General features: G+C 46.2%; 1 protein-coding gene across 19 annotated transcripts in view; it reads right to left on the bottom strand.

Annotated features, from left to right (window-relative positions):
* Window positions 1-1,542: 1,542 nt before the first annotated feature.
* EXOC7 (exocyst complex component 7) overlaps window positions 1,543-16,904 on the bottom strand; it is a 32,784-nt gene continuing 17,422 nt past the window's right edge. For 2 of the 19 annotated variants that reach the window (XM_024101653.3, XM_042841142.2), the window contains 15 exons: window positions 15,382-15,474; window positions 14,190-14,258; window positions 12,746-12,891; window positions 12,458-12,610; window positions 11,349-11,447; window positions 10,489-10,551; window positions 9,111-9,177; window positions 7,259-7,297; window positions 5,967-6,032; window positions 5,103-5,223; window positions 4,506-4,601; window positions 3,408-3,471; window positions 2,588-2,629; window positions 2,316-2,449; window positions 1,543-1,781 (listed from right to left, as the gene is read on the bottom strand). In XM_024101653.3, the coding sequence (XP_023957421.2) occupies window positions 1,679-1,781; window positions 2,316-2,449; window positions 2,588-2,629; window positions 3,408-3,471; window positions 4,506-4,601; window positions 5,103-5,223; window positions 5,967-6,032; window positions 7,259-7,297; window positions 9,111-9,177; window positions 10,489-10,551; window positions 11,349-11,447; window positions 12,458-12,610; window positions 12,746-12,891; window positions 14,190-14,258; window positions 15,382-15,474 (1,355 nt within the window). In that variant the 3' untranslated portion in view covers window positions 1,543-1,678. The remainder of the gene's footprint in view (window positions 1,782-2,315; window positions 2,450-2,587; window positions 2,630-3,407; window positions 3,472-4,505; window positions 4,602-5,102; window positions 5,224-5,966; window positions 6,033-7,258; window positions 7,298-9,110; window positions 9,178-10,488; window positions 10,552-11,348; window positions 11,448-12,457; window positions 12,611-12,745; window positions 12,892-14,189; window positions 14,259-15,381; window positions 15,475-16,904) is intronic. The other 17 variants (XM_042841143.2, XM_024101654.3, XM_005297519.5 and 14 more) reach the window with 13 other exon arrangements.

Genomic DNA, 16,904 nt, shown 5'->3' with positions numbered 1-16,904 from the left:
CCGGGGCTACAATACTTGTTACCATGCGGCTGCAGGAGGAGTGCAAGCTCACACCAGCACACCACAAACAATACAAGGCAGGGACCATCTCTAACAGTCCCCACTGCACTCCTTTCACATCAGATGCAATCAGGCATTTCTTAAAACCAGACAATGCCAGTGCTGGTTCCACTGGACCAGGAATTTGGGGCTGCAAGTCCAGAAGTCAGGGTCCTCAGAAGCTGAACCAGTGCACAGTAAGTTGGGTTGGTTCCTCCCCACTCACTATGGCTAATTCAGTACAGACCTCGCTCTCAGCAATACGCGAAACCAAAAGGAAAGGAGCTAAGCCAGGTGCAGGCACCGGCGCGTCTTTTCATCTCCTGGAACTCTCCGGGTTACAGAGGACGAATGGGGCACTGTAGCTTTCTGCACAGCCTCCTGTTGCTACAACTGGCCTTTCTAAAGGGAGGACAGCTGAAGGGGGAGTTGGGTTAATCTTGTCATCAAAGAACAACCAAACATGACACAGGCGATTCCGTTTATTGGAGTAACTAAAATAAATAAGGGTTGGATGGCTCAAGGAACTGGTGATGGGCAGAACCTGGACGGCCCAATTCAAATCCAGCCCTGGTCAGTCAAAACTGAAATTTGTTGCAAGCTGATGGCTACTGGGTGACCTATGAAAGGAGAGCCTGGTTGCTGTCACTGTCCAGTTGCCTGATCTTTAAATCACACTACAAACAAAGCTGACAATCTCGGCAGTAACAAGGGCAAAACAGGCAAAGAGACTTTCTAGTAGGTAAAATACTCCAGGTCCAGGTGGGCCGAGGAGCGGGCTTGTGGGGATCAGCACATGTCCCAATTGTAACCGTTTGGTAAACGGAGGATTTCAATCCAGTATCTTTTAGCAATACCACTGTAAATTAATTTACACATGCAGATTAAAAGCCCACTAAGCCTTTTTCACCCTGATCTGAATCTTTCCATTTCAAAGAGCTTATGTCACAGACTTCTAGAAAAAGACTCAAAATATACAGCAGAAGTTAGCAATTTTTTCCACTATAAAACAAATGCCATTATAATATCCAAACTCTCTATAGTCCTTATCCTATAGCACAAGGCTCACTACTCACTTAGCAGTGACTGGCTTACCAATGAAAGAGAAACACTGCTGGGCTCTGAAAGGAACACTCTCCAATCGTCAGTGACTAATATAGAACGTCTGCAACTTATGGACTTTAGTGCAGTGGTGGGAAAATCCTTAGAGATCTAATAGAATCCCTCGGGGGAACTGAGCTACCATGAACACTTCTCTTAGCACATCAAAGTTGCATTAAGGAGGCAGTCACACCTATATATGCAGCATGTTCTCTCCACCAGGACCAAGGATTTCATCCTGAGGAGCTAAGTATTTACAGAGCTCACACGTCTTCCCTCTCCACTCAGAACGTCTCCATCTGGAGACACATGAGCATAACAGGAACCACTCTGGAGTATTTCATCTGTCATCTAAAAGCTTCCTCTGTGATGCACTTTAAAAAGGCAAAGACAGACAAGAGGGAGTGTTTTCGCGGGTTTATAAATCTGATAAATACAAGTATAACACCAGCCCACCAGAATGGGGCGGGAAAGGAAGCCTGGAGGTGACCGGGAAAGCGCTGACTTGCAGATGGGAGCATACGAGATAATCAGTGGTTCATGCTGATGTGTCGAACAGCTTCTCAATCATCTCACCCACCTGGTCGACTCGATATTTGATGTACTTCTCGGGGTTCTTGGTGAACGGCACATTGCCATACCTGCCGAAGACAAGCAAAACAACCCCAGTGTGACACAGCGGACCCTGCACAAAGCCACGGTGCCTGGGACTTCCCTTTTCACTACCATCAGATGCTGCTCTGCTTCTGCCCCCCTCCCAGTGAAACAACATTCAAATAGAAGATGTGGGAGCTGGAGAGCGTGACAGACACTTGAGTAGAGCTCTTCACGGCACGAATACCATTCTAGCAGGGTTGGTTCAAATGGGTATTCCTGGGTTTCCATTAATATCAAGAGATATCTCAATGGAGCCCAGCTTTGCATAGCTAGAACATGGCCACCACTTGTCTTGCATTTAGAAGCCATTCATGAATGCCGCGATCTAACTGAGAACAATCGTACCAGCCTACCTCTGCTTGAAGAATCTCAAGGGAATCTCAAGAGCTGAGGATGGCTTTGGAAAGCCCGAGTGCAGCAAACTGCCTCAGTTTTGGTCTGCTCTGGGCCCAAGAGAACTCAGCACATCCCCAGAAGAACCAGGGCAGAGGATACTGCTCCTGCAGAAGAGTTGTCACCTGTGTAAGAAGGCATTGTAGGTCTCTTTCACAATGGTTTTCTGGGCCTTGCGGATTTTGTCCCTCTGCTCCATGTCAGGGATGGCCCAGGCCTTCTGGATTTTACACAGCTCCTCCAGGCCGTCATTGAAACCCTTTCCATTAAAACAGGAGAAAACGGTTAGCGACACATCTGTGTCCAAGTTTCATATGGCGCATTGTACCAGGGAAGCACAGCTCAGGGTTAACACTGATCCAGGGAAAGTTCTCCTGCCCCCCCAAAGGCTTCTTACCTTAAAACGCTCCTTTATCATCTGCCTCTCCTTATCCTTGAGCTGGGAGGAGAGAAGAAGGGATGTTATTTCCCCCTCCCAGTATAAATGTCATCACTGCTGCTCACTCTCTAAATTCCTGTTTATTTTATGGGAATGCTCAGATCAGCCCTGAGCCCCAAGCATTTCCAGGAAGCACATTATATGGAGGATCCCACTCCATTAACAGACATGAGCTCTCCACCTGGACTGACCAGCCTTCAGGAGAAAAAGCCAAAGGGTTTATTCCTCGAGAGCCTCTGAAAGGCTCTTACAAACCCACCACTCACGTGGTGCCATCTTTATTAGCGTTCACTGGCTCCCCCTCCCCACACCAACTCTCTCCTGGAAGTTGGTCTTACATGCTTTAGCTAGGACTCAGGAACGGGAACATGGTGGGGAGGAGAGAATCCTACTTTCAATGAATGTCTCTCATCTAAAGATTATTTAAAGAGGGAAATTTGGGGCCAGGACAGGTATTACTGTGCATGTAGAACAGCTTTTGTGCTAAGTGCTCAGGAATTTTATGAGGTGAAGTAGGATCATCTGCCCCAGTTTAAGAGAGAGACACTGAGAGGTGAAGGGATCTGACTACGGTCACACAGTAAATCTGTGACAGGAGAAAATAGACCCCAAGCCTGATTCCCAATGCACTCTCCACAATGGAACTCTGCCTTCCTGTAGTATTACTGCTTTCCGGAGACGTTCTCCCTGGATTTTAAAAATATATATGTATATATAGCAGGGCAAATGCTTTGGCCGATTTCCATTATCTGAAATTCATTCTTATCTATCACCTCACCTTGACTCCTGATTGAAAGACAGGCAAGTTTCTCTCCGAGATGTATTCTGTTACTTTTAACCAGCTGCAATTGACACGAGAGGGGATGCATTATAGACATAAGAACAGACATTCTGGGTCAAACCAATGGACCATCTAGTCCAATATCCTGTGTTCCGACAGTGGCCAATGCCAGGTGCCTCAGAGGGAATGAGCAGGCAATCATTGAGTGATCCATCCCCTGTCGTCCACTCCCAGCTTCTGGCAAACAGAGGCTAGGGACGCCCAGAGCATGGGGTTGCATCCCTGACTATCCTGGCTAAGAGCCATTGATGGATCTATCCTCCATGAATTTATCTAGTTCTTTTTTGAGCCCTGTTATAGTTTTGGCCTTCATAACATCCCCTAGCAATGAGTTCCACAGGTTGACTGTACATCATGTGAAGAAGTACTTCCTTTTGTTTGTTTTAAACTTGCTGCCTATTAATTTCATTGGGCGACCCCTGGTTCTTGTGTTAGGAGAACGAGTAAATAACACTTCCTTATTCACTTTCTCCACATCAGTTAAGATTTTATAGACCTGTATCATATTCCATTTTAGTCATCTCTTTTCTAAGCTGCAAAGTCCCAGTCTTTTTAATCTCTCCTCATGTGGAAGCTGTTCCACACCCCTAATAATTTTTGTTGCCCTTCTCTGTACCTTTCCAATTCTAAGATATCTTTTTTGAGATGAGGGGACCAGATCTGCATGCAGTATTCAAAATGTGAGCATACCATGGATTTATATAGAGGCATTATGATATTTTCTGTCTCATTAGCTATCCCTTATTATCTATAGACAGTGAGTTATCCAGCAAGGAAGCTCACAGAAAGCTAGTAATACTCTCCTTAGGGCTAGAACGTGGACAGTTTCCACATCACATATCTAGATGTCTTTCCATGATGCACAAGTCCCATGGTATGTTAAAACTCTTTCAAATCATGATGTTTGTGGTTCCCTTTTATACTGTTCTCTCCCACCACTCAGTTAGGACTGGACATTAAGGTCTATGCAGAAAGTTGACAGTCTCTCAAGCCATAATGAGGACTAAGGAAAGAGAAAAGACTATCCCTCCTGACCTGCGCTGGTAGGTCTGGATCTGCTGTTCAATGAGCTCCCTGTAAGACCTCTCTACTGTTTTCTGAGTCACGGCCACCAACTGGATTAGCTCAGACCTGGTAGAAGGAGAGAAGAGCTTATCAAACACCCACAAACTAGCTCATCTCCTGCCAACCCGCTGTTGCTAATTAGGTGGTGGGGTTTCAAACCTTCATTAGCAAGGCCCCTTGGCCCTTTTTTAATTAACAATCCCCCATTTTGCAGTGACAGCAGTCAGAACGCACAAGCCAGGACACAGAAATTGCTCCAAACTGGAGGCTTTCCAGCGCTGAATTCTTACTGCTGAGAAGATGAAAGAATCTGAGGCACTCAAAGGCCTGTCTGCTGTTCTTCTTTTCCTCTCTCTTGTGCAACGTAACAAAGACTTCAAAGGGCAGTTTCAAAGGGGGAAAAATACCAGAGAAGATGAACCAGTGAGGAAACGCAGTCAACATATTGGAGTTAAAAAAAGCAGCAGCAGGGGAAAAACCCATCCCACCCTCACAACCTAAAACCCCCACAGCAGTGAAATTCGGCCTGTTTGGAATGCACGGGGATTTGTCCAGAGATGCACTTACTTTTCAAGGGATTTAAGGATGTAATTGTAGTTGTTGTGCAGGAAGATGGCACTCAAAGCTGGGTCCTCATAAACCTTGGATTTACTGAGAAGGTTTAGTTGCAAGTTGCCCAATACTTTGCCTTAATGAGAAAAAACACATTAATAGAGGACAAAGGATTTTTAAACAAGACTGCGGAAGATGATGGCCCACAAATGCCTTGTTATTACAGAAGAGAACATACAGGGCTCAATTTGCAAAATCTTTAGGTGCACAACTGAGCATACATATACTACATGCAAATCTGCTTAATAATCTGTGCACATAATCATAACCGTGCACACGAATTAGGCGTATAATTTTGTGCATTTTGCACATCTACCTTGTCTGACATTCCAGCACACAATTCCTACTATTCATGCAACCATTTCCTTCAAGGAACGGCTGAGAGCTCCACAAGAGCTCGTACCCCTGCTGCACCATTTCCTACAGTGGCATCTCCACATATTGCATGCCATCACGGATTCCATTAGTGGCAGAGGACCAAATTTGGCCCTCGCATCAGTAGCCACTGCTCCCATTGAAGTCGCTGAGTGTTCCATCTGCTCATGCCAGGGCTAAATTTGGCCCAGGAGCTCTCTTCTGACATCAACCAAGTTTAATGCTGACATGCCCCATCACAGTGGCTGCTGCATGGTGACTTCAGTAACAATCGGGCTCTTCGGTCCCAGGGCAGAATTACCAGTCGAAAAACTTTAACAGCCCTAGCTGCGCCACCCATCTGTACGGTCCAAACACTGCACCGGAGAACATGCCTCGCGGCGCACCAGCAGAGGTGTGGAGAAAGGAGAAAGCAATTGAAGGAGAGCTGTGCATGGTACTCACAGATATAGGTGCTGAGCAGTCGTCTGCTAAATTCAGAACTGTAGCTGCTAGCTGAACTGCTGGTCTCTGTAAGGAAAAGAACCTTAAACCAGTTAACATGCCACACCCGGGCCTGGTTTGGTTAGTCTGCCTCTACTCAAACAAGCCATTTTATTGTTGCTATGGAATTATAATGCCAGACTCAAGTTGTCAATGAAAATTACTCTCCTTCCTCTACCCAGATAAGCATCAGATTAGCCAGAACAAGAAGGGACAGACTGCACTCAGTTTGACCCCAGTATTTGCACCAACTGCTAGAAATCCATGCTAAAGGACAGACCTATTCCTTCTTTACTATCGTTTTAAGAGTAAGAGAATGGGAACGGAGATATAGAAGACACCCTATTAATCAGAAATTGAGCAATCGAATGTAATAAAAACTCTTTTTTTAGCACTAGATGTTCTCAACCAAGGAACAGAGAAGTTATTTTTGTTAATAGCAAGCACTTATTGTACCGTACCTGCAACATTAATCCAAACAAGCAGCCTCACTCTGGAAAGTTTCAGCTAACACCCCCCTTGCTGATAATAGCCTGCCCGGGCTCTGCACAAGGACTGTTCAAGTATCATACCCCACCCACACAGGTGATGGGTTTGGCTTGTGCAAATTCTATTGCCTGCACGTGCAAATGTTTTAAAAGCACACACACACATATTCTTCTGTGGGCCACACGGTCAGGAAACGTAGCGTGTGAGCAGAATCCAACAGAGGCCACTGTCGGAAAACTTGGCCCATAGAATTATGCATGGCTGTAAGCCAGACCGAGTTTGCTTGAAAGGTTGGGAGCCTTTTGAGTTTGTAACAAAATCCCAAACTGCTTTTGGAGCTGGGTCTGGTGGCGCCACCAGAGAAGCAAAGAGGGCCTTTGCTGCTGTGAGGAGACTGGACGGTTGTCAAAAAAAGGAGCTGTGTCTGCACAGGACAGTATGACAGACCAGTCGGGCCAACTTCCCCTGGAAAAGCCTGTTCCCATCAGCATAACAGAGAGAATTCAGTGCAACGATACAGACTTTATCCCATTTTAACTAACATGGCATCCTCCCTGCAAATTAGCAGCTACATCCACATGTTCACTGTAATACAACACGGATTCCCCTCTCCCACTGAGTCAGGGAGCAGCTGGGTTATTTATTTTTTAAAAGACAACTGCTTTTTAAATCATTAGATATCGGTTTAAGAATCAACAGAAATACGTAACTATAGTCAAAGGTGATATAACAGGTCGAGTGGGTAACGCACACACTCCGCTTACCTCTGGGATCTAAAGGAATATTGTATGTGTCCCCAAGAACTACAAAGTTTAAGGCAGAGCAGAGAGAAAAGGGGAGGGAGGAGAGAGAAAGAAATGCAAAGTGCAAAAAGACAGGTTAGAGACCACCATCCCTTCAAGAAGAACAAAGCAGATATTAACACAGAGCAGCCACGGAGCTAAAGGTCGAGCAAGCAGGATTCGCTCCTTCAAGACCACAGAAATGGTGCTGGAGATTAAGGAGGAAATGTATATTTTGTACTAGCACAAAGCAGGATGTAATGTAACACTGTCATCACTCAGAGGATAAAAAGTATCACCAAGGGCCTGACCAAACTCCCAATAAAGTCAATTATTTCAGTGGGATTGGTCCCCCAAGCAAACTGGGTACTGCTGAATAGAATTGAGTGGCTCTGGCCCCCTCCCTTACTGCAAGCTACAGACCCTTTCTAGGATATAAGTGGCACTTCTGGATGAGACAGAGTCTGCCTGGACATTGTTCAATGCAGGCAGAGAGCTGGTGCTGGTGTTCACCACATTTATTTGTTCTCGGGTGAAAACGTTCGTGTTTGAGCGAAACATTTCACCAGAGCAAACACCAGCCAATCACTTCAGACAGAATTAAGAGGGTGGCCACAGCACTAGAAAAATCTACTGAGATGAACAACTCTGCACCGGCAGGGTTAGGTACCCTGTACTGGGCTAGACTACCTATGGCAGCAGGGCTAATTTCTTTGATTCAATGATAGAATTCCCTCGTATTGTTGGTGCTGCACGAGAACACTACTGGCAAAGTGGGGAAGTGCTTCTGACACTGGGGATCCGGGAGGAGAGAGGATGGGCTAGAATACTTCGGTCACGATTTAGCTCACAGGCAGTTCTGAGGCACCAGATGCCAAGCTGAGTCATCAGAGCCGGAAGCCTGCAAAGGTCTGTAATTATTCTGACCTGTCATTTTACTGAGTAAACTCACTGAAGCAGCATTTTTTTCCTGCTGACTGCCACCACCATCTTTCTACATCTGATGGGACAATTAATTATATTTAAAAATGGAATGAGCTTCAGTCTGATGGTTTCCCAGGCATTTCAGTATATGAACTACACTAAAGGCCATTGTAAGCCTTTTGTATTGTCTTCCCTGTGACACAGCTGCACTTTCCCTCCCTTTAGTAAATAACGTGAACCTCACCTTTTAGGAAACATACAAGAAAATTGAATTTGCACCATCTCTTTGGTCAATGAAAGAGTTAACTCCACAGATGTCTTTCGCCATGCATATAGTTTAGCAGGGAAAGAGAGCAGGTGTTAGAGTAGAGGAGGACATGACGGTATGCTGAGGAGATAGACGCTGAGATGGGTTAGCCACTGATGTGAATATTCTGACTGCTGTTAATGAGAGATGACTGCATGAGGGGGCAGAATGTGAACATGGCAGATAAAATGCGATTCCTCATTGTCAAACCTCATTACCAGGAACTCAGCTGGAACAATTACTATTCTATTATTCACTCTAGAAACTAGATCTGCACTGATCTGCCTCACCTATTCTTTATAGGACAGGCCATTTGTTAGCCATCTTACTCTACCTCACTTCATAGCTAGAGAGTAAAGGTTATCCAGCTGTGCATGATGGCAGCACATCTGGAAGGCAAAAAGGGAACCAACTGCAGATCCCCTTGAGATCTCCAGGCAGCCATCTTTTTGTCATGGCAGATCACACAAGAAGGCAACCTACTGGCAGAGGGGAAGCTGGCATGCTAATGAGAGTTCTCGTTAAGGAGGTTTAACCTTAAGGAAAATGGCTCAAACGTTGTGGGAAAGTCACCCCTGCAGCCAGGGAGTCCCATGCATGTACCTTGGGAGGCCAGCATGGCACCTGCTGTCTCCTGGAAATCCAGCAACTGCTGCAGGAAGAGAATGGCCTTCAAGGGAGGGGGGAATAGAGAGGAAAAGTCAAATGTAATTCACATTGGGTTTCTTATCCTCCATTATTAAACACAACAAAGATGCCCTCGCCCACAAAGTCAGCCACAAACCTGCAAGAAACAACAGTACGGTCATTTCAAGTGGCATTTAATAATATCTTATCGGATCTCAAAGCACTTTATAAACCTACACCGGTACCAACTGTACAAAGATCACCTGAAATGCAGTCATCTCCAGGGTGGAAGACAGCACCTGTTTAACAGTACGCAGCTACACCTCAGTTTAGGACTGGAAGTGAAGAGGAAGAGCGTATTTAATGGTAAGTGAAGGGGGAATTTTGACAGAAGGATGTAGCTACAGCTGGAGTTTGGCCAAGCCACTGAAGTTGGCCTCCCTTTCCAAGAATTACCATTTGATAATTAACATGTAAAAGAGGTCAGGGAGTTGGTTTCACGGCATCTCCAGCAGAGCACAGAGCCCTCCAACCAGGGGCAGCTCCAGGCACCAGCGCGCCAAGCACATGCCAGGAGTGGGAAGCCGCGGGGAAGCGGGGGCCTGATGGTCACCATGAGGGTGGAGGTCAGGCAGCCTTCTGCGGCTTGCCTGCGGGAGGTCCGCTGGTCCCGCGGCTTCAGTGGCAATTCGGCGGTGGGAACGCTGAATCCGCGTTACCAGCGGACCTCCCGCAGGCGCGCTGCCGAATCTGCGCTACCGGCGGACCTCCCGCAGGCGTGCCACCAAAAGCTGCCAGCCTGCCGTGCTTGGGGTGGCAAAATACATAGAGCCGCCCCTGCCTCTAACACCACGCTGGGACACTGGTTCTGTAAAGACCGCCAGGGAAGAGCGCTACCTACTGAATCACCAACACTATATCCTGCAGTTCTGTTTTTCCTGGAAGTCTCCCATCCACAGACTGACAGTTACCACCCTGCTTAGCAATAAAAACAAGCATTTTCCAGGCTGTTGGCTAAGTATATGTTACATCTGTGCAATGTCCAAGTACTGCATCTTATGTTCAGATCTCCCAGGTTTGGTGGGACACATAGAAACCTTTAATTGCAGCCCCCAGGCCCTCATATCCCATACACTATCCTAATGCCTTGGGGAAGAAACCAATGCATGAAACCTAATCTCTTAATGGAAGCCAAGTAATTCCTCTACTGATATCAAAGGCAGCCTAATTTAAACACATGCAATTCCCCTTGCTGCTCCTGTTGAAACAGAGATACTGGTCTCTGGAGGACTAATGTTAGCAGGAAGAGAGGAGTGGATTTTACAAAGGGATGTTTCAACTCATTGCCACATACATTGCTGGTGAGTTCGTGAACTGTCCCGTCTTTCGGCATGTTATACTCCTTGTCCGGATCATTCTTACAAGGGAGGAGAGAAAGATACAGATAAAATGGTTAATGAAAGTAAAACAAAAAACAAAACAACAACAACAACAAAAACCAACACACAACCAAACTGCTCTTCAGGCAAATTTATTGACGAGGTTGTTTTTCTAAGCTTCCTCAATACTGTCCTCACCCTAATGCTCACAACCCCATCTACTGGTGACCACAGGCTACAACTTCAAAGCAGTCTATAGCAAAGGCAGAAAAAGACAGCTAAAAGCACAACCTGCTTGGACCAAAACACATGGATTCATTAAAGGCTATCGTAAGTTCTGTTCACCAATGTTAACGGATTGATTTAGTGAGAACTCTCCCTTTAGCTGGAGACAGTTTCAAACTTTGGGGCACGTAAATTTAACTCACATATTTTCTGCTTTAAAAAAAAAAAAGTTTTAAAAAACGCAGATCATTTTACGTGCAGTCTCGGCTCTCCCTGTAAAATGCTTTGCAGTACTGTGCATTAGGGACATTAAATAGAGAACTGCATTACATGCAGCCTTAATTATAAATACATTTTAAAACAAGGGATAGAAAAGTCATTTCCTCCTTGCTCTAACAAGTCAGCACTCTGCATTTCTTTTGCAACTGATACCTAAAGGCAATGAAGGGAACGCAGTTCCAGCACTACTTTGGATGTTGGTAAGGTTGCCATCTCGCAGAAGAAACAGGGCGCTGACCTCAGGTCATTGTTCATTGACATAATATTTCCACAGTTCAACCTGGTGATTCTCTTAGGTTACTGAAGAAGAGACCAGTGAAGTGGAAGTTACCTTAATGTTGTCTGCAAAGTCCTCCAGCGCTTTTGCACCTGTGGTTTCCATGGAAGTGATTAGCCCTGGAAGCTTGTTCTTTGTGCTGGCTGCAGTGCCCTGGAACGACCCAGTGCATGGCGTAAGATGTCTCACTACCTCCCTTTTCACCCACCATCCGACCTTCCCATCATCCCTCAGGGCATCTCTCAGTCCCAATTCCCTTAGTGGTGGGACTTCGCTGGAAGAATATTTACAGTCTAGTAAACCGCAGATTCTCATCAGAAATGCCACTGATTGGTTCAGCTGGCAGCAGAGGGGAACGTCCCAAATGAGCCTAGAGCTGAATCCCCATCTTATAAGTTATTTATTTCCCCTCTTGAAACACTTGCAGCCATGAGGCTGCACATTGTGGCCACCAATCTCCAACTCTGCAGGAACGGACCGGGGGGCCTTTGAGCAAAGAGTCACTCTTTTTTTCAAACTGACCAGCGGGCGGGCGGGGGCAATCAAACAGCTGAACCCAATGCAATGATAAGGAGCCTCACCAAAGCTGGACATAGTGCCTGACGCCTGGAGAGTCTTTTTGCAGCCGAGTGGCACGTTGGAGTTTTTAAACTCATTTACAGCAGTTACAAGTGAGCTTAATCCACCAACCTCTGATCTAAAAGAACCTCTATTTAACACCATCATCTGCTAGACCCCTCCTCAGAACTAGCCTTTCAGATGACATGAGAAGACTTCCTTAAGAGCACATTCTTAACTAGATTTCAATGGTATTGAAGATTAATGACCTCAGGCGTGGTCACTGGTGTGGTACAAGAACCTAGACATAGCCCGTCACCTAGTATCTGAGCTCCAAATTACTACTTTAACTGGAGAGAACTGTTACTAAGTGATGCACTTTCTCCAGGGATAGAGCAAACTGCCTCTGCATCATTCCCAGTCTTTGCTGGCTCAGGGAACGAGACACTGGGACGCCAAGCTGGGTCTACTGCATGTTAGCGAGTGGCACAACCACATGGTTAGTTGGGTTCTGTTCTAAGATTTTTAATATTTTTGGCTATTCTAAAAGTCACTTAAGAAGCACTACAGACAAAGCTGCAGGACGTTCTCCAGTCACCACCTACCTGCAAGACTTGATCAAACTCTGGCTTTGTCTGCTTCAGGTGTCTGAGGATGGGGAAGATGGTGAGCACAGCTGAATAGTCATGCCGAATGATGGCCTTCCGGGCTGCCGAGACAATGTTATCCCCCTCTATCATCAGGTTATCCAGAGACTCCTATAAGACAACCACCAGAAACAGGGGGATGTGTCTTCCACTCAGGAAGCACTAGGTGAATGGAGGGAAGTAGGCAGGGAATGGTTTTGCAAACCAAACAATACAAATCAAACCAAGATATTGAGCTTAAGGGACCTGAATGAGGGAGTCAAAGGTCTTCTTCTGGTGGTGCTCTGGGATGATTTCTGTCAGGAGCTGGTACTCACTCTGGGCCAGTTTCACAAAGGCGCTAACACAGTGAATGTACGCATCAATCTCGATGTCCAACATGTCATCCCTCCCTGTGGGAACAGCACAAGTTTATGAGAGCCAGGACCGTACTGATCCCTTCAGGGCCATATTGACCCCACCAATGACATTTCTCATTCCAAGACCCTGGTTTACACACAGCTCTTTGGGTTTCCTCTGGAGCAGACAGTTCAGGTATTGCACATGATTTTAAAGTGAAAATGGGACCAGTCTGAGCAGAGATCCCAAGAACGTGCCACAGATCCTGCCCATAAGATTTGCTCCTGAAAGCTGCACACACCCAGTAATGTGTGTGCATGGAGGTCTCAAGCTATGGAAAATGGGGTGCAGGGGTGCCACTTGCTCTCTCCAGCAACACAACAAAGCTCGTACTGGAGATGTTTGCTACCAGGACTGCAGGCTTGTGACTACATTTATTAGGGGTAGGAACAAGCTGTTCTAAGACTGGGAAGGGATGAGAGAGCTGCAATGAATTATTCAACACCTTCTCCAGTTTTATTTTTAGTTAGTTGAAATGGTTTCCACCCCTCACACTGATGAACGACTGCCATTCTGAATCAGCATTTCTGGGAACGCAACGCTTCCCTGGAAGACGTCTGCTCCCCATGGAGAGCAGCTCAGTGCTAGAATGCAGGAGGACATTTAAATTCTATGCTCCTGGAATGTCAGAATGGTTATGCATGAGATTTGCCGCATGGGGCTGGATGTGCACACAGGCCAGCCAGGAACTCTTAAATCATCTGCTATTTGAGGAGTCGACCTGTAACTGCTACACAGCAAGAAAATTGGGGAGGGGTTAGCTTCTGCCATACACTATACACAGCTCCTTTCCTACCCAATATCTACAGCTTGTGATAGAAATAGAGTCACTCCATCATACTGATGGAAGTCCCTTAGGTCAGCCTGTAACAGGGATGCTCAAAGTCTGGCATAAACATGACACACAATTCTAAAATTGTGGTCTACAGACTAGAAAGGACCAAAATGGAGTATTGCATGCTGGGACCTGTAGTCTGTTGGCTTCTTCTTAGTGCTGAGGAAGCCGGTAGCTGCAATCTGTTCCATTTTCTATGACACAGGAACAGCCCTCCAGACTGCTGATAATCTTTGATTGGGCAAAGTTTGGGCCCCCCCTGCTTTAGAGAGTAGGGCATGCGTGCCTAGCAGGAACAAGATCTCTTGAACGGACAAGAGCAAAAGCTTTATAACCAGAGATGGCCTCTGCTCCACGACCGCCCACGTGGAAGGGAAGTCACTGGCTAAGAGACTCTGCGAAACATGCTGAAAAGAAGGGACATTAGCCAGCTTGTTATTACGACGCGGTACTTACCAGCAGCTGGCCCATGCTTGTCGTTCAGGGTATCGGAAAGGTGTTTAACTCGTAAATCATGCTCATGACCTAGTGAGATGTCAGCCGGCACAAACAGAAGGCTCAGTTTATCCAGGGTGGGTACAGCATGGATGCTCACGCAGGCCGGAAACCACTTCAAGCTTTGGTTATTCAGTCTGTCAGAAATCTATACACACATGCTGTCCTGGAAAGCCCACCCACGTCCCCTCTCTGGGCACCATAGCAGGAGTAGCCCTTTGAAGCCTGATGGGAAGTGTGAACCAGACATGTCATTTGCCAAGCCCAAGATGCCCTTCACACCTCTCGGCACAAGCTCTACCTGGGCCAGTGGGCATGGGGAATCCAGTCTGCACATTGGCTGTTAAGAGCCAGAACTCAGTCACCTCTGTCGCTCAGTATTTGGGAAGTGTTTTTGAAAGGGTAATTGTAGTTCCTGAGGTCCCCTTTACAGTTGTGTGAACTAAAATATAGGTGAAAGATACCTATATGCAGATGACGTCGCAATCATTTCCTTCAAGCTGATCTCTTTATTTTTACAGGAATTGAAAGATCCTAAAGATATTTTTAAGCAAGTGATCTCTCTGCTTGCCCATCTTGTTCAAGTCCCCAAGCAGACAGCAGAGCCAGGGATGACATTTCAGGATGCAGGGGCAAACTTGCTTGTTACTGCCTTTCGTGCATACTTCTGTGAGGAGGAGGACAGCAAATTGAATCTTGGGCTGGTGCTGGTCTGACACATTCTTATCAGGGTTGGAAGGGCCACTACCAGTCTGAAGCCTTCTTAAAGTTCAGGCAAAGTGAAACAAAGACAGAAACACCAAGGAGGATGTCACTAAGGCAGAGCAGAGCTTCCCTTAGCCAGCCGACTGTATAACGGATCGACTTTTCCCAAGATCAGCTGGCCCATGACATTACAGAGCCAGCTGAAGAATGGCTTGCTACCCTGGTTTTAATGCTCCATTCCTTTATCTTCTACCATGTTTTGAGTCCTACACAAATTAAGACTTTTCAATCAGTGTAGCTCCTTTGTCAAATTACCCCATGATCCCCATAGGATAAAGGCTAACACTACCCACACAGTGGGGCTCTGGGCTAATGGAAGCCCTGCCTGGGGAAGTAGATCTGATATATAGTAAAGATCCAAGGATGAAGAAGTGAGAGATGTGATTACCTTCCATAGGAATGAGGTTAGAGGCCCCCTTTTTCCCATCTAGACCATGCTGAGAGTACTGTTTCAGAAGGTTCTGAGCCTTCCGGATCGTGCCTGTCACCAGAGCCACAAAGAGAAGAGACAAGAAGACCTAGGAAATGAGTGAGAAAAAAAACCCACCAGCAGCCCTCCACCAGTGCTAATCATTGCAACCCAGTGAGATAATAACAGGCAACAGTGAGCATGCTCAGTACACACACTCGAACCCCAAACTGGGTTCCAGACGTGCCAATGCAACGGCCTATCCAAATCCGTGGCTTCCCTCTTACTAGAGAAGGCAGAACTCAACCCAAGCATTGCGGAATCAGCTTCGACATGCCTCGGAGGTACTGGGGGTGGGGGAGAAGGTCAAATCTGCTGAGAAAGGAGGCCAGGCAGCATCCCTCCAGGGACACTTTGATTGAACTTGGGCACAAAATGCTTAAGACGACAATTCCCTGCTGTGTGAAAGCAGGTACCAGTCCAAGCCTTCGTATTATCCACAAACAGTCCCCCACAAACCAAGGGCATCCAGTGACCTTTACTACACATCAAGAGACCTGGCCAGGCAATTAACACTACAGAAAGATATGCCCACCCTGGGAGGTGTTTTATGAGCATGCTCAGTGTGGATCAATGAGGATTCTAACAGCGGAGGTGAAGGAGAATCTCTTGCAGTACAGGGCTAATAACGACAGCATCAGGCATCAGTAGCCAAAGAGTGATTAGGGCACAGAATCTGCTCATCCCCCTTCCCTAGTTCTAGCGTTAAAGGGGGCAGGGTGAAGCCAATCACTAGGACACTATTCTTTTGAGGAACTGCAAATCAATTAAGCCACAGAAAAAGAATTAATGTAAAAAAAATATAACAGACAGCATTAAACAATAGCCGGTGCTGGATTCCCATGGCTAGGAAGTGCTGCAAGCACAAAACAGAAAGCATTAAGTGTCAAGTGTAAACTAAGCACTGCTTACATATGGAAAGGTTAGTTTTAGCTCCTGGTATGAACCTTAACAGAAAACCCCACAGACACAAACAAACAAACACACACACACACCCCAAGGCAGATGCTGTTGTCACATTGCTGCATGAATGTGGAACTGAAAATGTTGGAAAGGTATAAGCAGCTCTCTGGAGGTGGAACATGAAATGCAAATAAAGTAACTAAAAATCAAAACATAGCCAAAATACAAAGCAAAAATTGCACTTTTGATTTAAAAAAAAATCATAACATGCACCAACCCCCAACTTCCAGCAGCAACTCTGGCTGCCACATCACAGGTGCTATTAGCTAGTCTGGAGATCAGTGTTAAGAGAACTGGTTTACAGTGTCTGAAAAGTGAGAAGTCTTAACCTAACCGCCTGCCAAAGTTTAAACTATAGGGGAGCATGACAGGGTGCTAGCTGTTCCACCAAAGGACAATGGTAGCTTCCCTCTTACCCAGGTGCTCAAGGGAAGGTTTATAAAAGGTGTGGATAACTGGGAGACACAGGGAGTAGAACA

This window comes from Chrysemys picta, chromosome 12 (assembly GCF_011386835.1).
Source record: "Chrysemys picta bellii isolate R12L10 chromosome 12, ASM1138683v2, whole genome shotgun sequence".
Taxonomy (NCBI): Eukaryota; Metazoa; Chordata; order Testudines; family Emydidae; genus Chrysemys; species Chrysemys picta.
Note: the sequence above shows the minus strand (reverse complement) of the source record. Positions and strands in the feature narration are given on the sequence as shown.